The 27,665-nt window shown below is 46.9% G+C and overlaps 1 protein-coding gene across 15 annotated transcripts in view; it reads left to right on the forward strand.

Annotated features, from left to right (window-relative positions):
- Ppfibp1 (PPFIA binding protein 1) overlaps positions 1 to 27,665 on the forward strand; it is a 141,799-nt gene that overhangs the window by 64,485 nt on the left and 49,649 nt on the right. For 14 of the 15 annotated variants that reach the window (XM_050164660.1, XM_050164657.1, XM_050164665.1 and 11 more), the window contains 2 exons: positions 21,299 to 21,396; positions 22,205 to 22,410. In XM_050164660.1, the coding sequence (XP_050020617.1) occupies positions 21,333 to 21,396; positions 22,205 to 22,410 (270 nt within the window). In that variant the 5' untranslated portion in view covers positions 21,299 to 21,332. Of the gene's footprint in view, positions 1 to 9,587; positions 9,729 to 21,298; positions 21,397 to 22,204; positions 22,411 to 27,665 lie in introns of those variants that run through there. The other variant, XM_050164662.1, reaches the window with a different exon arrangement.

Below are 27,665 nucleotides of genomic sequence, written 5' to 3' on the forward strand. Positions count from 1 at the left end.
TGTTATTCCTTGGAAACTACAGCTCCCAGACTTCTCCTGGATTACCGTCACCTGTGTGCGCGCTGGCCGCGCCCAGGTGAGGGTCATTCCTCCCAGATAACCTTGCGCCCCCCGTTAAAAGCGAGCGTCCACGAGGTTTCGCCTCTCTCTTGGCCTTTTCCTCCCCCTACCCTTGTGTGTCTCGCACGTCCCACCCCTTATTGTGTTCCCCTCTCCCCATTAAAGTGCACCCACGTGGGAGCCGCGTGTCTCGTCTCTCCTTTACGTGCGCGTCTCGTCTATCTTGTGTTTGTCCACACACCCACGCCGCCGCCGTTTTAAAGGAATAATAGAAGAAGCTTCCGATTTGATGATTATAATTTTTGTGTCAATTTGACCAGTGGTTTCTAGATACGTGATTAACATTATTCTGGTGTGTCTGCTCCTGCCAGCTTGGCACTAGCCAGCACAAGCCTGAGACTACAGGACTCACAGCAAAGGACTTTCAGAGTTAGTGTCCTCACCGAGTCTACAGCTAGCATGGGAGCCACTGTGGAGACGTCTGTTTTGAGTGCTTTCTGCCATCCAGAGTAAAGAACCAGAAGGAATCTTTTGTTTGGGTGTGTAAAAAGAGCGTTACCTGCTCTGGACACGTGGACAGAGTGCTGGCTGACAGGTCTCCCGTTGACAACTCTCTAATTGGGCAGTGTTTCTACCAACTCCAGAACTGTTTGAAGGGGAACACTGGGGGGATGTGGGCTCCCCGGTAAACCTGAAGCCAAAGAGTAGAATTTCCTTAAGAGACTTGTAGTGAAATGCTTAAAATGCGGAAGCTCTTCCTCCTATCAAGTCCTCAGGGCAATGTGAGGGAAATGGGTGTGAAGTGGGGGCCGGCAGAAAGGTCCAAGGCTGAGTATTAAGAAGGAATCTAACTAGAGGCCAAGGTGCTGGCACCCAGTTCCCAAGTTAACCTTATAGAGAGAGTGGAGCTTGGGCTTGGGGGTGTAGCTCAGTAGTAGAACACTTGCCTGGCCTTGTGGGACCCTCTGTATTCAGTCTCCCGCACCATAGAAATACAGCGTCAGGAAGGAGAGAGCCTGTCTGCGGTGCTTCTTGTATTTTGGGAAATCAAACACATGGTAAAAAGTATCTGAGAAATAAGTGAAAATGGCTGTGAATAGCAGCAGGCAGCATGAGTGCCTGTTACAAATAATAATTATTTTCAGTTTTGTTAGAAGGGATCCGGAGTAAAGCAGACAGGGAGCAGGCAGGGCTGCGGTGCGTGAGGCAGGTTGCAGTTGACTGGCTCTGTCTGTCTCTGGCTGTTGTCACTGAATACCACAAAGCCCTCCCTCACAGGCCCGCTCAGGGCGGGTCGTAACACCCTTCTGCTTTCCTCCCACATCTGCCTGCCGGCTCGGTGCTGTGTGTTTCTCCGCAGCCCATTAGCACAGATAAAGCTTTTTCTGCATTTCCCCGAGGCTAAGAAAAATGAAGCCCTGGGAGGCTCCCCACCTCTGGCTCAGATCTCCCGCAGCATCTGTGAATAGATGCTGTTGTGTGCGGCACAAAGGCCTCCATTCATCTCAGCGCACATCCCTGGGAAGACAGTTCATTGCTGCAAGTGCATTGGAGGCTGGTTAATGAAAATGATATTGATTGACAAATACTATAGATGAGTCTTTTAAAAATCTCACAGAGTTGAAAATGAATGCTAAAAATTATGTTTTAAAAGCCTCCACAAAATACTAAAGAAAAATCAGAAGCATCAGGCTAAGTGTTTTAAGGGAAGTATTTTAAATCCTCTTGAAAACAGATCTTTCAGGGAGTCAAGGTAATTGGTAGTTGCCTGGAGCTGGGGCCGGGTATGGTGTTCCCTGCAGATGGGCAAGGCGACAAACCATCTGTTAGGAGAAGGCAGTTTGAGGCACAAGTGTGATCGTTAACTTTTAATTTTCTAATAGGTGCATAAAAAGAGTACAGTTTTTGCTGTACTTCAGGTAACACATATACAGTATTGTAATTTCACATAAGATAAATGTAAAAGTATTAAGCTCTTTTGCGTTTTCTCAACCACATCTTTGGTGTCTGGTAAGATTGTTTACGTTCAGATCATACCTGTTTTGGGCCTGCACAGTCCTCAGCTTCTATGCTCATATACTTGGTGCCTCCACCGAGCAACAAGTCTCGGCAGTGTTAGTAGCAGTCACATGACTGTAAACGTTGTTAGGGTTTATTGGACTGTACACGTTAAAAGGCAGCTTTGGTTATATAGATTGCATTTCTTTTTTTTCTTTTTTTTTTTTAATAGGAATTTTTGAGACAGGATTTCTCTGTGTAACAGCCATGGCTGTCCTGGAAATAGCTCTGTAGACCAGACTGGCCCCGAACTCACAGAGATCCACCTGCCACTGCCTCCCGAGTGCTGGGATTAAAGGCCTTCACCACCATCACCCAGCTATAGATCATGTTTCAGTTAAAAGTATTCTGGCAAGCCTGCTCCAGCCAGTGTATGTTCCCTCCATGAATATGGATCAATGCTCTCCTGGAAGTGGAATTTGACAAGCCTCTTGTCAGATCCAAACAAGGAAAAGTTACCCACAAGCTCGTGTTTTCATAAACGTGGGGAATATGTGTAGGCGAGTGAGAGCGTGTGTGTGCTCACTTGCCCGTGTGTTTCTGTCACTCGTGGCTCATGTGCGTCTTAGCTTAGAAAGAATTGGTGGGAACTTAATTAGACAGTGCGGTTTTTAGGAGGAGGATTGGCGTGTGTTTGGCAAGATAAAGACAGGCACAAGTCGCTTTAAGAACGCTCGGTGGTAATTCTTGTAAACAGACTGTCATCTTCTCTTTTTGTTTTACAGCCAATTATTTTTTTCCCCGAGTAGTGTTAAAAATCACTTGTCTCTGACTTTTTTCTGCGTCTCTTCTGTACATCTTTGGGTGATTGTTTTGACTGGCTGCCAGCAGGTACCTGGGGGTGGAGGAAGGTGGAGCTCCTGGGCACGGAACACGTTGGTTAAGAACAAGTTTAACCTTCATGCTAAGGCTGGGATGGTTTTGGGGTGGGACATGTTGCACTACTTGTAAGTCATATTTGATAGCTATCTGGATGTCTTTCCTTGTGTCTTGACATCCACGTTTCCATTTTGTCGAAGCTTACAGAAACTCTGGCAGTTGACAGATGACTTAAGGAGAGTAGACCAGAAAATACCTTCAGTGTGGTATTATGGCATCTGGGCTGAAACTAAAGTCGGGTAACCTTGAGATATAATTCCGTAAGTTATGTGATAGGAAGACTAGCTAGCCCACAGTATTCACAGATAAATCCAGAGTGAACACAGGACCTACCTGGTGGTTGTTTGAAGACTCACAACCCAGAGACTGCATTTAAGAAGTGCACCACGTGCTAAATTACCCCTTTGGTTTAGTGTCTCCTTAAACCCGGAGGCAGTTGATCCAAGGTTAATTATCAAGATGAATTTCATCTACAGGCATAAAAATTAAATTCTGATGCGTCTTGGAAGTATGGATTCTAATGCCCTAGTCCTAGGAATTTCTGGTTAAATAGACAAGGAACAGGATCTTCCAGGTAATTGTGCGTGGTGAGATGGGGGTCTTCCTCTGGAGCCCAGGCTGGCCTGGGAGTCATGATGCTCACAGGGTCTTCCTCTGGAGCCCAGGCTGGCCTGGGAGTCAGGATCCTCACAGGGTTTTCCTCTGGAGCCCAGGCTGGCCTGGGAGTCATGGTTCCCTTCCAGGTGATTTTTCTGCTTGTTGATTTCACCTTGAGAAACAGCTGGCCCAGAATAAGCAGATGTTGTGGTGAATTCCAGTGAAAAGCAGGGTCTCTATTGTGAATGTGTGCTCAGATCAGGTGGGCGTGCCTCCGGCACTTGACTTAGGGCAGGGGTAAGATCGGAGTTTTGGAGAGACAGACCTGAGATCTCACAGGAAGGGCTGCATTGCTGGGGAAGGGCGGTTACATAGATGTGAATGCAGCTTCTAAGGATCAAGGATTCTGAGAGGAGAGTAAAATACAGCAGTAGATGGGAGCAGACAGAAGGAGACCTTTCTGGGAATGGTCAGTGGTTTCGGGACTGGAGTACATTTCCTTGTCTTCTGGGTCATGGTTGTCCTTGTCACCACACGGTTTTCCCGCTCCACCCTTAGAGTTTCTAGTTCAGTAGGTCTGGGTGGAGTCTGAGAGTCTTTGGTCTTAATGGACTGGGTGTTTTATGGAAAAAATCCACAGATTATGAAGGGAACAAATTATAGTAGCAATACAGGGAAGGGATGATGCTTAGTCCGTCATGTGATCTTGACTACTTACCCTTTCCTGTGAAACTCCTTTACTCTCAGAGCAACTGGTCTCATCAAAACTATTCTGGGGGTGGGACAGGAATGCGGCCATGGAGAGTAGTTTAAAGACTCTCAGTTTTAGAAACAGCTTCTGAACCCCTGATCGTCATTGCATTTTCCAGTTTTATTTTTGAAAATGTAAATCTAGCCTGTTATATTTTAGTACCCACATGTGCTGAAGAGTGTTTTCACGCGTTGCTTTACAGAAGTCTTGACTCTAATACAGAATTCATGACCTTCCGCGTCAGATTTGCTCTTCTTACAAGTGTCTGCCAGTTCTTTCCTGGCCCAGCGGGGCATTGTCTTGGTGACTCCTCTCTCGTGCTTCCGTGCCTGCATCGTCCCTCAAGAAGCCCCACGGATTCTGCCTCCTAAAACATCCTGAGCGGTATTTCCCCACTTCTTCTCTGGCTTCCCTCAGGAAAGCCAAGGAGAGTTTTCAGACACACAGGTCATGTCAGGTCACCTCTGCTCAAGGCCCTTTCCTTACATTCCTCTGTTTTGTAAGGTATCTTCATAGTCTCAAGATGGCCCTTCATGACCTGGCGCTCAGCACTGCCTGTTTCTTTTGCAGCTATCCCCAGTCTGTTCTTTATACTCCAGTTATGGGGATTATTTCATTCCCTGATCCAAATGTATTTACAGCCTTCACAGTGGTAATCTTAGGACAGTAACACAGGGTATCATATCAGTAATATCCATGGGGGGTGGAGTGAGCGTGACCCTCTGAAATGACATCTTTCTTCAGATTAAAGCTGAACTATGATATCAAGAGAATGTGACCACTGGTCCAGAGAGAGCCCATGCACAACCTGTTGAGTTTCAGCATCTGTTGGCCAAGGATGAAGGGCAAGGATGAAGGGCAGATCAGTCAGGATGGCAGTGTCAGATTGCCTTCACTTAAAATAAGTCTGTTTGACCTGTCTCATAGGGGAAGAACCAAGAGTAATGTCTGGAAATCCCTGGGAGTCCAGTGATGTGGTAATAATAATAATAATATAACTTTTGCCGTGAGTAGTAGAGTGGTTCTCCCTATGACCAGTGCGACATCGTAGCTGTCTTTCAAGCCAGTGTGGTTGTGACTTTGCTGCTCACTAACAGCTGTGGCTGTAGTTGAAGATGAGGTGTGCTTTTCAGTCTGGAAAATCCCGAGCTGCGGGCGCTGGCAGTCCTCAGCCGTGACTTACTACGTGGAGAGCCTCCAGCGTGCCAGAAACAGCATTCTTTGATCTGGCATGTTTGCTCTTGTGCGAATGGCTGGAGGTATCCGAGACCTGGCAGCAGTAGGAGGGGGAGGTGGCTCAGTTCTTGCTAGTCGTGAGTCATCCCATGAACATGTAAAGTGGATGTTTTCTTCATCGGTTTCGATGTTGATAGAGTGCTATTATGTGTGGCTCTTTTATGCGATCCTCGATCCAGTTAGCCTCACAGAGACAGCTGGGCTTGATTTGGAGTCTTCCCTAAGCCAGAAAAACAATTATAAGTTGATTGAATTTTGCTCCCTTTCTGGACCCCACAGAACGTCATGGTGCTGATTCCCACAGTTGGCACCCCTCTCGGTCTGTGGTTAGTGAATGTCCTAACAGTCTAAACTCGGCGTTTAGAGTGGAGCTAGTCACAGTCTTGCTTGATGCTCGCGCTGTCTTCTTCCTTGGCCGCTTGTTGTTGTTACGTGACGTCCTGCTTTGGTCCTCCCTTCTTACCTGCTCCCCGTCGTCCACAGAAGCCTCGTTTGGCTGTGCATTTTGGACACTTCCAGCTTTCCAGTGTTTTGGATGGACTGTTTGTTCCAAGAGTTCTCGGCTGCCTTTTCTGGCAGGTATTCAGCTGTTGGGATGTTGGCCAGTGACTCCGTCAGAGATGTGGGATGCCCTTATCTCCTCCACACTCTTCCTTGTCTCTGGCTGCTCAGGGTCTCTGCCAAGTTCCTCTTTCTGCATCTCTCGGCGTCTGCCGTACCCTGCACCTCAGTTGAACTTTTAAATGTACCTCATTCCTCATTGCTAAGTGTGTGGGTGTTGGGGTCACTAGTGCATACCTTGTCAGTCCTGGACACTGAGACAAAGGCCAGGTTTTGTTTGCCCATCCAGAGACCGGGGAAATTAAAGCTTTTCTCACCCCTTTTATGTTAGTTAGGTTTTGAAGCACGATTAATAAAAACTCGGAGACTGATAATGGGGTTCAACCTGAAGACCCGAAAAGCAAAGCAACCAGCTACTGGCTCTCACCTCAACCTCAGTCTGAAATGCCGATCCTGCTTCCAGGAATCTCAGAATGAGACTGAGCCTGAGAGCTGTCTCCTCCCATCTTATAATCCTCTCTAGTTCTGGGATTAAGGGCTTCACCCCTGGGATTAAAGGTATGCACCGCCCGGTTTCTATGACAACTAGTGTGTCTATTGGTATTAAAGATGTGTGTTGCCGCTGTCTGTCTGTAAGGCTGACCAGTGTGTCTATTTTACTTTCTGATCTTCAGGTAAGCTTTAAAACACGGCTCTAAGGCTTTGTCTTCCCTGACAAATAGTCTTAAATACCATTGTCTTCTGATAAGTCTGCCATGCCCGCCGGAAGTTGAGTTCAGGAAGAACGGATGACGTTCCTCCCTGTTAGCATCACTTGTCATCTGGACCACAGCAGGCCTGTGGCAGTGAGGAGGGGAAGGGAGCCAAGAGTCCTGTCTGCATGTCTAAAAGGCTGCAGTGACCATTACTGTTACGGTGAAGTCGAATATCGAATCCTTTCTACTACACAGGGAATACAAGCATTTCCCCGAACAGAGGTCACGTCTCGGTTGCTTTGTTTGCAGCCCCTCGTTTCCTTCCCACACCGAGTACTTTCTAAACTAGGTGTTCTCCACAGTTGAGGATCGTTGGTTAACTTGGGTTTTCACTCTGCGTCTCTCAGTCTCCTCGGAGAAAGTTGCCTCCCCTGGAACTGGGGTTAGCATGCATGTCCTTTGCCCTACTGGCCCATTTGCTGCTAATGAAACCTAATGGGCCACAGTCATTTTCTCCACCACTTTTACAAGGGACAGGCTGCTTGATTAAAATGGACTTTACCGTCACAGCAAGCCGTGCCTTTTAGGAGAACTGATGTGCAGTAGGATCAGCCATCACAGCTGGCTTTCACATACAGGCTCCCTCCCTCGGCTGTCCCTCTCGTGAGGTCATTTGGGCGGTGAGCCTGTGCTTGTATCTGCTGCTAGTCATGGGAGTCTAATGCCTAGGACTAAACCTGCAGTTAGTTGCGTTGAACTTTGCTGATAGCCATCATGAGGACAGCAGAGAGCAGCTCAGGTTTCCAGTATGCTGGGCTGTTAGAGGGGTTGAGGGTTCAGTCTCCATGGGGTCACTGAGTGGTCCTGGCCTTGACTTCTGAATAAACAAAGCTAACAGGATCCCGTCTTGAGTTCCAGTTCCTCAGTTTTCTAAAACTCTCTATCCAGGGCCAGATCTCCTATCAGAGCTTAGATGGGAGGACATCTTTAAAATGCTACCTGGAAGTTGAAGTATCAGGCCTAGTAGATTCTTTGGCTATGTGCTTTAGTCTCTCAAGCTGGTTTTTCAGGACGTGTAGGCTGTTCTTCGGCGCAGTCCTGCCTGCCTCTGACTCTTTCTTGTTGGAGTATAGTATAAACAGACAGACACCCAGCACCTCCCTGCAGACTGGCGTCTCCCTTACCGTCCCCATGCCTTTCATACAGCTCTGTGCCCTGCACCGTGCCCGAGGTCTTCATCTTTGTGGTGTCTGGTCTCTGTCCAGTCTTCCTTCCTGTCCTCGACTGTCTCAGCACCGATTTGTACTGGTCAGCCTCAGTTTCCCTCAACCTCGGACTTCTCTAGCTCTACACCAGGGCCTACAACCAGGTGAGGAAAAGTGATGAGCTGGGCAGGAAGCCACGCTTGACTGTGTCCCTGCAGGTGAGCGCCTAGGGTACTGTGGTTCTAAGCTGTGCCTGAGTTCTCAGCAGACCCATTTGCTTGTCCAGATGGCACAGATGTCAGAGGTGGGTGAAAGCAAGACACTGACTTCAGACTTTCCTGTTGACTCTCAACCGGTAGGCCTGAAATTTGAAAGATCTTTCCCCAGGGGAAATTAAAACAACAGCAGACAGCTATGACAAGTTTCACTTAAACAAACAGTGGCTATGAGTTCAGGTTCACACATATTTTTTACATTTAATTTGAAGTAGCAGCTTTGAAGATTATATTCAGTAATCCAAAGTGATCGTTTATTTTGCTTGAGAAACAAAACATCCATGTACTGATTTGGTGGGGGAATTGGTTAATAGAGAGACTTCAAAGATTTATTTCTATCTTTAAACAATGTGTGTGTGTCTGTGTGGGTGTGTGTGTCTGTGTGGGTGTGTGCACAGCTATGTGCAGGGGCCTGTAGAACCCAGAAGAAAACCTTGGCCACCCTGTGACTGGAGCTACAGGGGATGCTGAGCTGCTGGATGTGGGTGCTGGGAACTCAACTTGGGTTCTTTTCAAGAAAAATAACGCTGAACCACCTGTCTAGCCCCAAGTTAAAGCACAGATTTAAAAAAATAATTTTATATAAATTGGCTGTCCCGTAAACTCGTATTGATTTGATTTATAAACCCAAGGAATAAATCATGACTAGGAGAACTCTGGGGGAAAGTAGGCCCTGGAAAGGATCCTGGGGGCGTGATGCCCTTCTCCCCAGTTCACTCATCGCCTCTTCTCATCCTTTTGACCTCTGAGGTCTCAACAGTTTTATGTCTCTGAAGATTCCATTGTTCAATTCATTTTCCCAAACTCAGGAAATTAAGCAAGCTATTTTACAAGTTCTTGGAATTATGTGCCTAGAGGAAGATCTTGAGAGTGGGAAATGGCACTCTGATTTTGTGTTTTGTTGCCTTTGGAAGCGCAAAGACAGGATAACATTAAAGAGACCATGATCATGCATGCAGTGGGCATGTCCACACCCAGCAGAGGGGTGGGGTAGAACTTGAGGACCAGTTGTGTCAGATTTCAGAACAAAAGGAATAAGTGGATATGTCTGTTTCCTCAAGGAAAGGATTTGTAATCCTTAACATTGTAGAGCTATTGCCCAAACGTCCGGTCAACTGTTGCCATTTTCGTGAATTGATAGTGGCAGGTGATAGCTTGCTCAGCTCCCACTTTAAGTAACAGTCAGATCCAGATATGAAGAAAGATTAAATTTATTTGGTTTAATCTCATTTCACAGAATAGGTAAACGAGGCCTGGAAAGTAAGCCCGAGCCATGTTCTCCGTCACGTCTCATGGCGCCCAGCTGTGTTGTCTTCTGCAAGGGGGAAGGATTCGAGTACCCACCTCCCAGGCTGGAGGCGGCCCACATCCTGGTCTCTGCTGGTGACAGACCATGGCTTCTGAGACCTAGGTATTTTCACATGGCTGTAGCTAAAGATGTGTCCTAGGGGCAAGAGAGGTGGCTCTGTGGTTTGAGCATTTACTGCTCTTCCAGAGGGCTCGGGTTCAGTTCCTGCACCCATGGAGGCTCCCGGACATCTGTAACACTAGATCTGGGGGATCTGATGTCCTTTTCTGGCCTTCGTGGGTACTGTATACATATGGCATGCAGGCTTATGCGTGCATATAAAGTAAAAATAATTTTGTTTTAAAAACGTGGCCCAGAATAACAAATCATGTATCCACAGTCATATTGTGGGAGAAGTCCAAGTTTTCAGGAAAGAAACAGTTGAGGGTTTGGGACATTGCTTTCATGCATCTACACCAAGCTTACTCTAGTGGTCTCCAAAGGGTATGCGTGAGTAAGAGCTGCTTTTATCCATCAGCACAAAATTAGTTGCTACCAATACTCCTAGGAATACTAGCTAGATGTGGTGACTCGTACCTGGAATCCAGCGTTTGGTGGCTGAAGCAGGAAACATTGAAAGTTCAATGCCAGCCTGAGCTATGGAGTGTGTAACTAAAGTACCCAGACCCCCCCCCCCCGAAAGAAAACCCCAAAACAAAAACCTGCGTTAAAGATCAACTTGGTGATTATAGACAGTTGGAATGTTGTAGTTCCGGAGCTGCAGTCCTAGACTGTCTTTAGTTCCTGGCTTGCCATCCTCATGGCTGTCAGGACTTGCTAACTTAGCAGACCACTAACACAAATCTCCGAGTCATCAGACATCCTCTGGACCCCAGAAGTTTACCGTCTGCGTCCTGTCGCATGAGTATAAGTGAGCTGGCCTCATTCAGTTTTGTTCTGCTCCTGTAAAGGCTCACAAGTTGCCTGCAACACAGTCCAGTTACTTGGGGCAGTATAAACTCCATGTTCCGAAGCCGTGGCATCTTGGATTTGGCCAGAATACACTTACCTCTTGCTCCCTTCGAGGTGAGACCTGTCTTCGGCATCTGTCTTAAAACAGAAAATGCAAAACCAAACAAATCTAGTTATGCCCGCACTTCCTTCAGCTTTTCACAGCTTCACCGTCAACACTGAAAACCCTACCGAGCAGTAAAGGCCTGGATTTGGTCCCCAGGCCCCTGCCTTTCACACACAAAAATGAAAGAACAGACCAGTAAATAAATACTCCAGGATCATGAGGCAGACACTCCTCCCCGGGTGGACGTGGTATCTCCCCGTGGGGGTAGATAAGGAGGAGTGGGCAGGGGCAGGTGGGGGAGGTTACAGGAATTGTTAGGGATGTGGAATGTTGCAGGGAGGGAACTGGGATCAGGCATGCTTCCTGCCTAGCGTGGCGTGCAGGTGGAGTGCTACAGCTGGGAGCTCCCTGGCGGGAATCAGTATTCACACCGCTACTCTTTCAGGGAAGGCTGAACCCAAGAGTTTGGAGACAAAGAGAATTCCAAGGTATTTTTAACACAGCAGAAATAAAAATCCCAGTATATCATTTCCTGCCCTTATTAAAAAAAAACAACAACAACTCAAGAGACTGCCACATTAAGTGGAACATATTCTCTGCTGACCCAGAGAACCCAAGCTTGGGGATGCCGCGTCAGAATACACACATAGCTAGAGCAGAGATCTATCTGCAGAAACTGCTCTTGAGGTGGACTTGACTGGGAAATGAAATGGAGGCTACCGAGCGAGGAGAAAGTTCCCAGAGCGTGGGTCTGATCCCGGCACCCAGGAGCTCAGTGGGAACATCATTGACGCCAGATGTGTGTGTGTGAGGACACGCACCGAGTCACCCGGGCTGGACTGCGGCCCTGGGCCTACCAGGTACTACACAGTACGGAAAAGCCCGATGGTCGTGTCTAGCTCTGCCAAAACAACCTGCACCCACCTGCAGTCAAAGTGAATTCTCAAACTCCCTCTTTCCCTCTCCAGAATGCTGTTGCCAGAACCTTTGCTGAAATAAGAATAAAATCTAGGTCAGTGACTTAAGACCTAACAGGAGCCAAGTCCATGGTCCATTTACCGTCCTTTTGTATGTGACTCCCGGCGGTGACCAACGAATAACCGTATTTTGATGGATAGACAGTTCTTACTAATTTATCCTCGTTAGGGATCGACACAGTAAGCCTAGTACAAACTTCTGGAGGTGATGTCAGAGTCCCTAAGAAGCTCACTGTAGTAGATACTGGACCTGGTGAGCAAGCAATCTAGAGATGATTTAAAGATTATGACAGGATTGGATAGGTTCTATACAAACACCACATCTTCTACAGGGGACTCAGCAGCTGCAGGGGTGGGGGTGGGGCGGGGTTTTCCCATGACGCAGAGCCTGGTCCAGGCAGGGAGAAAACAGTACATGGGACAGTATGAAAGGGCAGGGTGTGTCCAGAGGGCAGGTCGCACAGCTGTATGGGGAAAGGGAGGGGTGATGCCCCATGCTCACTGTGCAGTTTGGGTTAGAGTACAGGTGGGTGGCCCTAGTCAGGGCGTAGCAGCGGACAAGTTCTTGCTCCATCAGGGAGATGCATACCTGAGTGCTGATGGGTAGAAATGAGCGTTCCTACCCCAGATCCGCCATTTATCCCGCTTACTCACATCTGCTTTTCAATAACAGCAGAGTCCTTTTATTCAGGGGGAGAAAGAGCTCGTCTTACCGCGTAGATCTTTCCATTAGTTCCATCCTGGCTGCCACTCTTAAATATTAATAGCTCAGAGCCAGGACAGGATTTCTCAGTTTTTTTCCATTGGCCTGTTTCCCTCGCTGCTGCCGTCATCCCAGCGTGTCCCAGTGTGGCCCCCATCCTTTGTGGCGTGTCATCTTAGCCATCATAGGAGTGATGCACGTGAAGGCGCCATTGCCAGTGCTCCTCTCCTCTCGCCTCCCGTTCTCCGTCGGAGCATGCGTGTCTGCGTGTGTGCCTATGTGGGTGGGTAGAATCACAAGTATCTCATGATCTGGTTTGTAAATATTCGGGGAGCTCTTAGAGTGCTTGTGTTTATGACAGGGAAGCAACCTGTGTAGGACAGTATGTCATGGCTGAAAGTGCTTGAAAATCCTGGAGCTTGAAGGTCTGGATGCATGTAGTCATGCATTTCAGACGTGTAGCCAGAACAGTAGGGTGTACTGTATGATTTACACTACAGCAGGCAGCCGTGTTGCCGGAACAGTAGAATGCACTGTACTGCTGCACTCCAGCGTGCAGACAGATGGGTAGTCAGAACAGTAGGGTGTACGTACACTTCTCAGTAACTTGACTCAGTAAGTCAAGCCTGGCTTTGGGTCATGTATTTCATCCCCATCTGCTTTAATGTAGGAATTCCAGATGTCGTACCACGCCACCCATGAATGTTTCGCTGCTCATTTCTGAGAAATTAGGATTAAGAAAATGAACTGAAGTAGAGTTATTGATAACTTTCTAATAATTCTTTAATGCGAATGTAGTGTTCCAAACTCTAAGGTCAGCAATATTACACTACTTTTGCAGTTTGACCAAGTTTAAGCCCATGACATTAAACATCACCCCTGCCACGAAGACCCCAACCTTTCTGTTTTCTCCACCTCTGCTACTCCTAACAGCCTTCGGCCCGCATCTCCCACTCCCCTCTGTCATTCTATCCCAGGACTTTTCCTCTTTATCTAGTTCCATTACAACATGCTAGAGATGAAAAGTTTGAGTGGATAGAGAGAATCTGTGGTGGCAGGTATGTTACAGACAATCAGGAAACAAGCTGCAAGCCTGGACGGTGGCATATGCCTGCAATCCCAGCACTTGGGAGGCTGAGGCAGGAGGATTGTGAGTTTAAGGCCAGCCTGGGCTTTGTTCCAGGGTAGCCTAGGCTCCCTAACCAGATCCTGTCTCAAAATCAAAGTGGAGGGGGCAGCTATATGTTTTAGACATGAAGACTTAGGGAAAGAATTTTCAAGCCGAAACCTTAGTTTCTTCTTCAGAACGGTTATTTTTGGATTGGAAGTCAGTAGCATGTGGGAAGGGAAATTCTGCTCTATTTGCCTTGGTGGCCAGTTCCCATCTGTCCCTCCTGTTAGTACCACCTCTGTAGCTGGCTGGGAAGCGTGGGGCTGCCCCTAGCCTTCGGCTAGAGCAGAGGGAGGATTTGCTTTTCTAGGAAACTTCCTGCTGCTGCTGCCCACAAACCACAGATCAGGTAGTCAGTCCTTCCCACTTCCCCTTGGTCCTTCTGCTTTGAAGATGGCTATCTTTGCTGAGCTCCAGTTGCTGTAGACTCCTGGCTGAGCGTCCTGAGAGGAGCCTCTGTTAAGAAGTGTGTGGTAATTGATGTAGAAGTGTATTCTGTTTGCATGACAGTCGCGTGCTGTGGCGTTCCACCGGCCTCTCTGAATGTGCGTGGACTTTCTCCCTCCTTCAGGGGATTTGTTTTCTCCTCTAAGTCTTAATCTCCACGAGTTGTGAGTTGTGTCTGTCTCTGCAAGAATCCCAAGGTTACTTTCACTGAAGATGTTGTGGATAAAGTCAGCTGAGAGTTCTTACCAAAACTCAACACAGGCTTGGTAATTTTCATACAGCCTTTCTTTTCTTCTTCACGTAAACACCGGGACTCCTGGCCTGACCTAAAACATCAGCCAGGCAGCAGCCCCGCAAAAACAAACAAAAACAAAAAACAAAGAATACTGTGTTTTTTCTGCCAAGTTTTGAGCCACCACACCCATTGCTGGAACTTTCCTGGTATTTTATCCTGTTGGAGTCTGTCCTAAATGTGTCACTGACCGGGCCTAAAATTAGACTCCTAAAAAGTGTATTTCTGTTGAATCTCTTTTGTGTGTGTGGTGGTGGGAGGTCCCGTGTTATAATATATAAATATTGTTCTTAGAAATTACTTTTAAGATTTTTCTAAGTTCATACTTATTAATATAGATCCATTGTGCTAGGAGACCCCTACTCTTTGGACCTGTGAACTGTCTTGAACTGCTGCTTACATTGCCTGGCATGGAAGGAGCTTCTCCCTGTGAACTGTAACTTTGAACCCAAACACTTCCTTACTGTGTACTTGTGTTTCCTGATGCCTTTCCCTTCAGCAAGTGCTTAAAGGAGCGAGCATACTGTAGCCACTTGTAGCCTAGAGGTAAATTTGCTACCTTATGAGGGTTTTGATGGTGACATTTTAATGTCTAAGTGGCTTTGTCAGCTCAGAAGAAAATGATGGTTTGTGCTTGTAATCCCAGGCTGGGGAAACTGAGGCAGGGAAATTGAAATCCTGAGGCCCTGCAGAGTTAGAGTTCCAGGCCAGCCTGGTCTACAGAGTGAGTTCCAGAACATCCAGACTACACAGAGAAACCCTGTCTTGAGAAACAAAAACAAAAGGTGATTTTATTTCTAGTCTCTAGTGATCATTTTCATTTTGAAATTTTTAAAAGTAAAAAAAAAAACAATTTTTGAGTGTGTATTTTGTGGGGCTATGTGCACCTGTTGAGTGTAGGTGCCCTTGGAGACCAGAAGAGGGTGACAGATCTCTGGTTGTGAGGCCCCTGGTCTTCTGCAAGAGTAACATGTGCTTTTTATTGCTGAACTGCCTCTCCCACCCTCAGATCTTTAGAATTAGAATGAAATTTGCTTCAAAGTAGGACACTTGATGTGGGTTCCCCTCTGTATGCTGTGAATAACACTGGTTAATAAAGGAACTGCTTTGAACCTATAGCAGGACAGAACTTAGATAGGTGGAGAAACTGAACTGAATGCTGGGAGAAAGGAGGTGGAGTCAGGGAGGAGTCATGGAGCTGCTGCAGGAGACAGACAAGCTGACCTCTATGGAGATGGGTTAAATTAATATGTAAGAGCTAGCCAATAAGAAGCTAGAGCGAATGGGCCAAACAGTGATTTAAATAATATAGTTTCTGTGTGATTATTTCGGGAGTCTGAGCTGCTGGAACGAACAAACGGCTTCCTTACAACAGACACTAATTTAGAAAGTAATCCTAAGAAAGATTGCTAGATGCATGGGATGGGAAGAAAAGATTTATTTCAACTTACACTTCCCAGTCATAGTTCCCTGTGAAGGAAAGTCTGTATAGGAACTTGAGGTAAATACCACGAAGGACAGTTGCTTGCTGGCTCAGTCACTGGCTCATGCTTAACCCAGGTCCAATAGTACGATTCTTTTTTTTTTTTAATTATTTTATTGGTGTTTTAGCCTGTATGTATGTCTGTGTGAGGATACTGGTTCCTGGTGGTACAGACAGTTGTAAGCTGCCATATGGGTGCTGGGAATTAAACCCAGGTTCTCTAGAAGATCAGCCAGTGCTCTGAACCACTGAGCCATCTCTCCAGCCCCAATAGTAGAATTCTTAATACCTAATGAACCTGTTGTCTGCCTTGATGAATATGAAAATTGTAAAACTTTGTGTAACCACCCAAGCTATGGATCATCGAGTTCCCCAATTCTTCATCTATCCATTTGTTATAGGTAATTATTCCACTTTCTGTAAGATGCGGCTTGCTCGCAGGCTTCATCTTAAAGGACTCGTGATGGTCATCTGTGTCTGCTTTCTTGTACTAGAATGTTGCTCACTATTCCTTGTCAGTCAAATTGTAATTTCCATTGTGTCAGAATAATATCCCATTATATTAATTAGTTGCTGGAGGGAGCTCGGGAAATCTTCCTCAAAAATTTTTTTGAGTACATAAAATATTTTTTAGAGCATATAACTTTCTAAAATGTTTTTATTTAGCATTTCCACTTTTAAAAACTCTCCAGCTGAGCCATGAAAATTAACATAGCTTTATCAACACATGCTGTCTAAACTGGGCTGCATCTTAAATAGCTCCTCCGTGGGCAAGGAAGCATTTATTAGATCTACTTGACAGCATCTAGCTGTTTTCTCTGAGCTTCCCAGCAGTCCTCTAAAATCCGTTTGAAATTTAGAGGTATATTCTGTGGTTTTGCACCTGTGCTTCCATGACGGCTCCTTGGTTTCAGGGTATGATTCTTGTTTAGCATGTGAGAGATCCCTGACTCACATCCCAGATGTTAGAATGATGCATCTATGTCTCCGGGTAATGAATGTAGCATGCAGACTTGTGAAGAATGTGTTGTTAACAGAGGCTACACATTCGTTTTCCAGTGACCCAGACCTGAATAATCACACAGAAAATATATTAATTATAACACCATTTGGCCTATTAGCTCAGGCTTCTTACTAACTAGCTCTTACAACTTACATTACCCCATAATTCTTATCTATGTTTAGCCACATGGCTCGGTACCTTTTCTCAGTGAGGCATTCCCATCTTGCTTCCTCTGTGTCTAGGTGGCAACCGCAGACTGAGTCTTTCTTCTTCCCAGAATTCTCTTAATTTGGCCGCCCCACTTATACTTCCTGCATGCTAGTGGCCAATCAGCATTTTATAGAGCATTATCCCACAGCAGTGTATGATCTGCATTTGGGCATTTTGTTCTATAACTTGAGTTAGTCCAAGATGGAATTGTTCAAACCTTCTGTATTAGGGTCTGTCCACCCTTGCCTGACATCCCAACAGGAAGGAGGAAAAATGAGACCTAGGTTGAAAAAAAAAATTGGTATAATAGTTACATTCAGTTCTATCAATAATCACCTTAAATATGAACGAACTAAATTTGTGTGGTTCTTCCTTAATTCTGCCAGTTTTTGCTTTGTGTATTTTAAAGCTTTCATACTAAGTTGTAAAAACATCTCTACTCATTATGACTTCTTGGCAAACTAACTGTTACCACTGTTAACTCTACCTGGCAGGTATAGTGGCCTACATCTGTAGTCCCAGCTACCCTGGAGGCAGTCAGGAGGACCAGTTTGAGCCAGCTGGCTCCCCTTACTCCTCACTCCCCACCCCCACCTCTGCATACCTGTCTTTCTGTCTCCCCGCCCTCCTCCCCCACTGCCCTACATTTCCAGACCACACTGTTTTTACTGCAGTGGGGATGGTGGGTGGAGTATGACTAGGCACGCCCACAGGGAGCTTAGGAATCTCACTGTGGTAGGAGCTCCCTTTGCCCAGTCCAGCCTACTTTTAGATTCTCTTTACTTTCTTCAGAGCTGTTTCTATATTTCATTTAGCATCCAGTTCGCTCAACATAATCAGCCTGCCAATGACCAGAAGTGGATTCCCCATTGATAATTTTAGTAATATAATAGTCATTTTACTATCCAGTAGTCTTAACCTTCTTTTTCCTTTTACATAAGTGGACTGTGTATTTATTTCTAATATATGTATGTATATATAATTGATACATATTTGCAGTATACATATTAGTTAACACACACATACACACATAATTACGTAGGTCTGTTTAATTGCCTTAACCTTTGTAAAATGCTTTGCCGAGAGTTTGGGAGCCTTTGTGTTTACTCCTTGGCTGTCCACGTCACACTGCTGTCAGACTGTTCACACCCTCACGTCACACTGTCCTGGTCGTGTGTAACAGTTTATCCCTCCTCATTGTGAGGAGTGCTGGGTTGTTCCTTTGTTCCTGTAAAGAATAAACATGTATAGATATTTACTATGCCACATTTTATTATTAACGAAGGGATGGGTTTCGTGAATTGGAAACTTGTAAAAAGCTGACCCTTCACCATCTTGACAGCTGTGGTCCGGAGGTCTCAGCTCTCCGTGTCACAGCACCCGGTGGGCTCCCTTCCCTACCACCCTGGGGAAAGCACTGGGTTGTTGCTTTGCCTAGCTTTGTTCTTGTGCTGCTGCCTCTCAAACTCAGGGCTCATGCTTGTTAGACAGCACCCAGCCCGGAGCTGTGGTTCCCAGCCCCAAACGCTGCTGTGTCCATACAGATGGAACTGCTCTCAAAGATGTGCGTCTGTTCTTCTGGCTCAGTGAGACGGTGGCCGTTTTTCTTTTTCTTATCGTTATTTTTTGATTGATTTTGGTGAGCATGTTTTTCTGATGTAGGCATTAATTTTGTTTTTTGTTTTGTTTATTTTGGTTGTTATTGTTGAACTAGTATTCCCACATTTATAGGGGAGCGAGCCTCATGTGTGTTTCTGTCTTGTATGTACATACGAGAGAGAGAGAGAGAGAGAGAGAGAGAGAGAGAGAGAGAGAGAGAGAGAGAGAATGTGTAGATGGAGTAGGATAAAGGGGGAAGCTTGGAGGGACTTTCAATTTAAAAGATGGCCAGTTGTGTGTGTGTGTGTGTGTGTATGTATTCTATTTTTTAAAAGGAAAAGGAATGCAGCCCACTTAATTTTGAAGCTTAGGGCGTGCACACACCCTTCTGCTTAATCCTTTCTGCTCTGAGTTGTAACATTTGAGTTTTCTAGCTGTGTCATTGTTAAGCTTGTCCAGCACCTCTGTTGTCTGTGCCCACCCAAGGCTATGAATAAGTTTTATTTATTTGTTTATTTGTTTGCTTGTTTGTTTTGAGGCAGGGTTTCCAGGCTGGCCTTGATCTCAGAGATTGCCTGCCTCTGGGATTAAAGACAAATGCCACCACACCTGGCCACATGAGTAAACTCAATGGCAACGGGTTTTTGATCCTACTGCATGTACTGGCTTTGTGGGAGCCTAGGCAGTTTGGATGCTCACCTTACTAGACCTGGATGGAGGTGGGTGGTCCTTGGACTTCCCACAGGGCAGGGAACCCTGACTGCTCTTTGGGGCTGACGAGGGAGGGGGACTTGATTGGGGAAGGAGGCGGGAAATGGGAGGTGGTGGTGGGAAAGAGACAGAAATCTTTAATAAATAAATTAAAAAAAGTGCAAAGCTCAAGTCTCTAACCTTAAAAAAAAAACCTTTAGGTTTATAATGTAGCTTATTTATTTATGCCTTGGTTTCTCCTTGGCTGTATGCATGTACTTGGGTATTACTGTGCTAATTATTTTCACATAAAATGATAGTGAAGTTTTATACCTTCTGAAGTGAGCAAGATTGTAGAGTTCTTAAAATTATAAATCTGAATATGGTATGTCAGAATTTTGAAGTATTTTGCCTATCAAATAAATACTTGTTTTTATTGTAAGTTAGTAATAAAACAAAAAATAGCATTTCAGAGCTGTGCGGAATTTTGTTAGAAAGAGGGGACCGTAGATAGCTGATTCTGAAGCTGATAGCAGACCTATAAATATCGTTATGAACACAGAGCGGTGCATGAGGTCTGGGTGCTTGGAAACAGAGGGCAAAGGTCTCCCTTGAGCGGCATGCCCTTCACTTCTTCAGTGTTTACTCCACCACAGTGTCTACAGCATGACGGCAGCTTCATCTCGGCCTGCTGGGAGAATCTGTGTGGGTGCTGGCACCAAAAATGCCGCAAAGAATGTGAGAATCACGTGTAGTGACCATTCTGCTGCTGGCCAGTGCTCTGATAAACGCGCTTTCTCTTGATCTTTTAGCCCGTGAAACCATGGGCATGCACCTTCCCCAGTGCTCGAGAGACAGGGGTGGGAGGATCTCTGAGTTAGAGGCCAGGCATTGCCAGTTCCGGGCTAGGTGGGGCTTCATCGTGAGACCCGACTCAGTAGATAACCCACCCGTAAGACGTGGTAGACGGTGATGCCACTTCAGAGTAAGTTTCCCGTCGAGGTGCGACCAGATAGACAGAAATGCAGCCTGCAGTGGACGGCACTCAGATCTTTGTTAAAACTGCTCTATTTGTTTTCCACAAACACTATCAGTCCTCTTTTATAAAACGGAAAAGCTAACTCATTTTACTGAGTGCTTGTGGTGGTTAAAAGTTTCAGCTAATGGGGCTGTAGCTCAGTCAAGCGTGTTTGCCTGGCACACCCAGCCCTGGGTTTGAGCCGTAGTACCGTGAAACAGAAACAAAATCCAAGGTCTGTGGATGATTTATGTACACAGTGGGGAGCTGCTACACCCACTCAGTACATGGTACTTATTGGCATGTTAAAAAGTGTGTGTGTGTGTGTGTGTGTGTGTGTGTGTGTGTGTGTGTATTGCAGTACAGGTAATTCACTGCAGATCAGAAGTACTTAGAAAAGACACATTCCTACTGATGATGTGCAGACTTGGTTTCTTATCATTTGACCCACAAAGAATGTAGGGTACCATCTAGTTACAAGGCACTTTTATTGGGTTAAATACTGTTAAGTAATCTTGAGATACTTCAGAGTCCTCTGTACAAATACTGTGCAGGTTTATATAAGGAACTTGAATATCCAGGGGAGTCTGCACCCTCCTGACCCTCAGCAGCTTTCCATAATACACTGTGTCCTTCAGTCTGTCTGCACCCTCCTGGCCTCAGCAGCCTTCTGTAGTACCCCTGTGTTCTTCACAGGGACCTGGAACTCTGAAGGGTGGTGTGGATACCATCCTCCCAGACTACGTTGTGCAGTTTGGGGGAACTGAACCCAAAGCCTTGCACATTAGGCAAACACTTTGTCTCCACACTTTGCTCCCAGCTCTATGCTGGACTCTGAGCAACCTCGAGTGGACGATCCCAATCTTCTTATGACCTGGTGGAGACACGGGTGCTGGTGTGCAGGTGATTTAGGGCTCCAGTTCATTCAGCTCCACGCTGCTTCTGACATCCTGTGATTGCTAACCTGGCATGTGTCGCTTACAGTGTGCAGCGCTAACTCCGTGGTCTTCCGTCCTCCCCAGATAAAGCTGGAGTTTGCCCCTGACAGACAGAACGATGATGACCGACGCTAGTGACATGCTGGCCGCGGCGCTGGAGCAGATGGACGGGATCATCGCAGGTAACCGTCCCCTGCTCCCTCTCTACTGGCTCTCTTGAGTGCTCCTCGGACCCCCAGGTTTTCCCCTTTGTCCTGCTTCTCCAACTCTACCAGTTAATTCTGACATTTTACAGCAGATGTTAAATCTCACTTTCCACCCCCACCCAGGCTTCTCATCAAGCTACAGGCCTCCCACATACTGGAATTACAGACCACCATACTTTTTTTCTGGGACAGGGTCTTTCTGTGTAGTCCGGCTGACCTGGAACTCGCTATGTAGACCAGTGTGGCTTCTTAATTACAGAGCTCTGTCTGCCTCTGCTTCCCTAGAACTGGGATTAAAGGTGCACTCATGTGGCTAGAACACCGATTTTGAAAACTAATGTTGACTAGAAGTTTGGTGCTGGGGCTATAAACAGAATGACCGAGGACACGCTTATACACAGGCACTCACACACACGGAGGAACATGCAGCTCATTGAGCATTACCTCTTACACACATACTCAGCTTCAGGGAACTCCAAGACGTCGTGTCTTTAGTCCACCTAAACTGGTCATCCACCTCGTTCTTACCTCCTCCTGAGCCTGTGTTCCTTCTCCTCTGTCCCCGCAGCTGGCCTTTTTGTTAGGCATCGCACCATTCATATTTCCTGGCAATGACAGTTTTTCAACTGTGTAATATTTGGAGAGGTTTACATGATTGAATTATTTTGTCCTTTCCCTGTTCGTTGTGATCACTGCTGGTGACCAGACTGGTTTATCTTTTTCAGGTGTCGTATTTTACCTACCATAAATCCGATTGCTCTTTCTGGTTTCTTTCCAAAACCAGGTTCCAAAGCCTTGGAATATTCCAATGGGATTTTTGATTGCCAGTCTCCCACGTCTCCGTTCATGGGCAGCTTGCGAGCTTTACACCTCGTGGAAGACCTGCGTGGACTGTTGGAGATGATGGAAACAGATGAGAAGGAAGGGCTGAGGTGCCAGATCCCAGACTCAACGGCAGAGACGCTTGTCGAGTGGCTCCAGAGTCAGATGGTAGGCTTCTGCACTTTCCGTCTCTGCGCTGCCATCTTCTGTGTGTATCCAAAACCCAGAGCGTGGACTAGCCGATCAAACAACAGAAAACAAAACAAAAACAAAATAATAATAATAAAAAACCTTGCAAGGCAGAATCTAAGACCAAATGCCTCTTACCGCTAAAGATAGCTTAAAAATTCCCCTATTTCATTTTATGGGTGTGAATATTTTGCCTGCATATATGTCTGTGTACTAAGTTTATGCAATTGCCTGTAAGCCCAGAAGAAAGTATCAGATTGTGTGTGTGTGTGTGTGTGTGTGTGAGTCACCTTGTGGGTGCTGAAAATCGAACCATCCTCTGAGAAGGCAGGTCATGTAACTCTTAACCTCCCATCTCTCCAGTCCCTAAAGATGATTTTCGAAAAGGCACTGAAGTGCACAGGTGCCAATAGTTGCCCAGGTCCACCTCTGAAAGTCGACTGGCTTTTAGGCTATTCAGATGTCCTGGTAATGTCTTGAAACTAATGTTTCTGTGAGGAGGAGAACCTTGCAGGAGCAGGTGCTCTCTCCTCCTGTGAGGAACTCAGTGGCTATTCCAAACAGGAAGTGCAGTTAGTGAACTCTTGAGAAAGCAGTAAAGGTTTGTAGCTATAATTGAGGGAAAGTGCCATCTAGTGGGTTGTGACCATATGTCACCTCCGCTTCTGTTAACTCTTACTCTGGCTTGAAATGGGAGTCCTATGTGAAAGGTGAGTTCTCTTTCTAGACATCCTCCCCTGCACTGCTGATGTGGACACCATGGTAAATACCACGTCTGGTACATGCTGAGTCAGGGAGTCTAAAGACCAGCACAAAGACAGGTGCCCATGAGAAGATAAGGAGGGTGACATCGTGCATGCACACGCTTGTGACTTGGTCGCATTGTTATAAACTAGTGAAGACTGCATGAAAGGACTGAGGTTTGTCTGGCAAACTGGAGGACAGAGCTGCTGGGTCTGAGAGTCGGAATGCACCCATTGCCAAAACATTTCATACAGCGTTGCACAGATTCTGGAGCCCTAGCCAGTCCAGACCTGAGCCTGGCAGTCTTGGTTCCGTCCAGTGTGTACCAGTGAAACCATCTTTCAGGATTAGAGGAGTCAGAGACGGTTCACTTGTAGAAACAGATGTTGCCTGCATGGGACTTGACACTTGCCCTGGGAGAGACTTTGCAAGGATAAGAGTTCAGGTTTGCTGCTTTCTTTGGGAGTAGCTTAGTGCTCTGAAGCTCGTTGTTCCTGGCACATGCTCAGACTCTTCCTGCTTCCTGTGTCTTTAGTTCAGCACACAGTGAGAAAGGAATTTATTACTGGCACAGGATTTTCTCCTCACACCCGGAGGCCGTTGGTGGCAGCCATGGCTAAGAAGACCTGTAGATAATTGACTTGTGTTCAAAGCACTTCTGTTAACACATGCCTGTTGGTTTGTTGAGTGTTTCTGAGATCTGAGGAGGGAGAGGGGTTGGTCCTCAGTGGTATTGTTAAGACCTGCAGGCAGTGTTAACAATACTCTGCCTGCGGTGCAGTGGAGGTGCCCCTCCCACCTCCCCTCTGCACTGGCCACCCCGGGGTGCAGTGGAGGTGCCCCTCTCGCCTCTCCTCTGCACTGGCCACCCCGGGGTACAGTGGAGGTGCCCCTACAGCCTCCCCTCTGCACTGGCCACCCCGGGGTCAGTGGAGGTGCCCCTACAGCCTCCCCTCTGCACTGGCCACCCCGGGGTGCAGTGGAGGTGCCCCTCTCGCCTCTCCTCTGCACTGGCCACCCCGGGGTGCAGTGGAGGTGCTCCTCCAGCCTCCACTCTGCACTGGTCACCTCATCTTGAGGACTCTGCTGACATGGTTACTGTGATTGTGGGTAGTACTCTTGAGGGGTTCCCAGAAGCCCCAGGACAGTTGCTTTAATGTTAGCTGGGGTGTCTCTGTGTGCTGCTGTGTAACACAGGTGACTAAGATCACTTACAGGACTCGGGCTTAAGAGGGCCTTGTTTGCCGAGGTCTGAGAAAACATCCCCAGGCCCACATGAAAAGAGGGGCCTTGTGGAGAGCAGGAGGCTGGCCACTGGAATTCCACAGACTCTGAGACCAGCCGGCAAGACTAGCCCAGCGGTCCAGAGAGAGCACATCTCACAGATGAAGTCTCAATTATACACATTTGCATTTTTACCCTTTAAAAAAATGTGACTTGGGATTGCTATTTTTATTTTTGAAATGTAGAAATAATATAGGGCTATGTGATGATTGCTTAACGTGTTAGAAGCTGGCCGGTAATGCCTCATTTCGATGTTCTGCCTCACAGGTTAGAATCCTCGATTTGCAGACATTAAATTAGTATTTCGCTTATTTCCTTGAAAACGGAATTTTTGTAGCTTCTACCGACTGTGAGATTGCCTCGTAACCAAAACAGCAAAAGCGTGAGACTCTCTCTCCCAGCAGTCCACTGCTGTACCTGCTGTTCCGTGCGGGGTCCTGATCCTCAGATGCCTGAGTTAGGGAAAGCATTGTGAGAATATTCCAGGGCAAGTTAGACCTAAGATAAAGAGAAACGATGTGCTTGGCTCAGATACGTTCTTCTATTTGCTGCCTTGAATCTGGGGGTTGGCTGGCTGGTCAGGGGTGGTGCACCCCTTTGATTGCAGCACTAGGGAGGCAAAGGCAGGCGGATCTCTGAGTTTGAGGCCAGCTGGCTGGTCTGCAGATCAAGTCCCAGGACAGCCAGGGCTACACAGAGAAACCATGTCTTGAGAAGAAAAAAATCTAGGGCTTGATAGACATACAATCCTCCATTAGTAATGGTTGTGTATCACACTGTAATGTTTCATGTTATAATGGGATTCTGTTCTGCCTCAGGAACTGAGCAAGTTTCTTATTGGATAGATTCCCCCCCACACACACACACACCAGCTACAGGAGACTGAGTGCTGGATCATACAGGTCTTCACTCTTGAGCATAGAGTTGGAGAAACACAAGACAGACCCGTGCTCACACACCGTGTTGCTTCTATTAGCACGTGTTTTCTGTTATCCAGCTCCCTTTGTGTGTGTGCTCGAGCCTGGGTGCCCCCAGGCAGGCCTCGGGTTCTCATTCCCCCTCCTGAGAGCTGACGTTACAGGCAGGTATCCAGCTGCCAATTATGTGAGATAATTGGGAGGCTTCAGCAATTAGTAAAGGGGTAACCTGGATTCTTCGGGAAAGCAGAGGTGCTGCAGACCCGGCAGTGATAATTACGGGCGCAGATGCCCACTGCACTAATGCGAAGATTAGTGTCTCTTAGAGGACATGGACTCCCAAGCTGGCCGCTGCTGGGCGTGAAGAAGGCAGTAATTGCTTAATTGGAGTCATTAACGAGTGACTGTAAAGTACCATGGGAACCTTTGCAAGTGAACTGCTAGGATGATCAGTAAGGGTTCCTTATGGTGGAGCCAGTTTCTTTCCCTCTGTGGGAAGGCAGCCTATGAGGTTCTCAGTTTGTGAGAACTACGCTGCCTGCCAGGCTCAGGGAGGAGTGCCCCGCCCTTGTTATCTACAGTTCCCTTTACCCGTGAGGACGTGGAGACACAGAGCTTAAGAGACCCGTCTAGGAGTTAAACCCATCTTAGTTTTCAGGTTCGCCCATCACTGCCTTCCTCTCACAGGCAGCAACTTCCTTTACTTGTTACTGGGCCCATTTCTCCTTTGCGGTTGGGGATTTGCCAGGATTTTTTGTGTCTCTGATACCTCTCTTGCTGTAACAGACTACTTCACAGTAACAACTTAAAGACGGAGGGTTTATTTTAGCTCGGGATTTATGAAGGGATCCAGTGCACTGGTGTGAAACCCGTGGCGATGGGGGTGTGAGGCTGCTGGTCACATGGTCAGCTGCTAGGAAGCAGAGGGATGACAGGAAGTGGGGCTGGGTTACAGGACTCCAGGTCCTCCTCCAGGGTTCCACTTCTTCCAGTGAGGTTCCAAGTCTAAAAAATTCCACATCCTTCTGGATAGCACCACCAGCCTGGAGGTGGGGACACTTGAAACCGACCCTGTGGCGTTGTGTTCTTCAGCCCCGTGACACTGACTTTTATCTCAAGGGTGGTTTTATTTAGTTACAGAATCACCATTTTAGCCGTTTGAAGCGTACAGTGCAGGAGGGCTAAGCGCGTCCACACTGGCGCAGACTGCATCCTCCCTCCCTCCCTCTCTCTCTTTCTCTCCTTCCTTCTTCTCTCTTTCCTTCCTTCCCTCCCTCCCCTTCCCATCTCCTACCCTCCCTCCCTCCCTCCCTCCCTCCCTCCCTCCCTCCCTCCCTTCCTTCCTTCCTTCCTTCCTTCCTCTCCATGTTCCTGAGAAAGCATTGACTTGGTTTGGAAGGTTTGGGATGGACGAAGGAACAGGCAGAGTGAGTTAGGCCTGAATAAGTCGAAAATGAAAACTCTATGCTCTCTCGATCCACGGGTACTGTATTTTGTTACTGTTGGAATGTTATTGACGCAATGGAATCTGTTAGTTCTGTAAAGTATTTGTCATTTTCTGGATTCTTCAAGTTAAAATGTCAAATATGAGGACAGACTATAACTTAAAACAAAAACCACAAACAGCCATCCACCCGGCAGGACACCCTGAGCCCCTTCCCGTCTTAAAAAAAAAAAGCACAGCGCGCTTTGTCGTGTGTGGAGCAGCTCTCGTTACAGTTATCCAGTGCCCTCTGCACTCGGCGCTGCTCGGGGCGTGGGGAGCACAGTGGAAACCTATTTCCCTGAGTCCTGGTGCTGACATCCCTTTGGGAAGACTGGAAGACACATGCTATAAGCATGGTCAGTGGAGAGGAACTAAGAACATGGTGGGTGTGAGGACAAACCTCAGCAGGAGAAAGAACGGAGCCCTATGACTTCAGACGAGGTGGCAAAAGCGTCGCTCAGAACACAGCTTCTGGATGAGCCCCGGAATATGAAAGGACTAAGATGGTGGCCAAAGACAGAGTCTTCCAGCTGGTGTGAGCAGCCGGCACATTCCTAACCGGCTTGGTGGTCAGTGACTCCACCCCTGGCTGTTTCCCAAAGAGCCATGCTCTAACTTGTAACCTAAATTTAGGCATCTCCATTATCACTACTGCTTTTATCATTGTGCAGAAAATATTCTGTGTGTGCATATATGCATGTTTATGTGTGTGTGGAAACCAGAGTATGAGTGTGCACATGGTTGCTTGTGTGTATGTATGGGGGCCTGGGTTTGATATTCAGTATCTGCCTTGATCACTTTCT

This window comes from Alexandromys fortis, unplaced genomic scaffold (genome assembly GCF_014885135.2).
Source record: "Alexandromys fortis isolate MF-2015 unplaced genomic scaffold, M_Fortis_MF-2015_v1.1 scaffold_153, whole genome shotgun sequence".
Taxonomy (NCBI): Eukaryota; Metazoa; Chordata; class Mammalia; order Rodentia; family Cricetidae; genus Alexandromys; species Alexandromys fortis.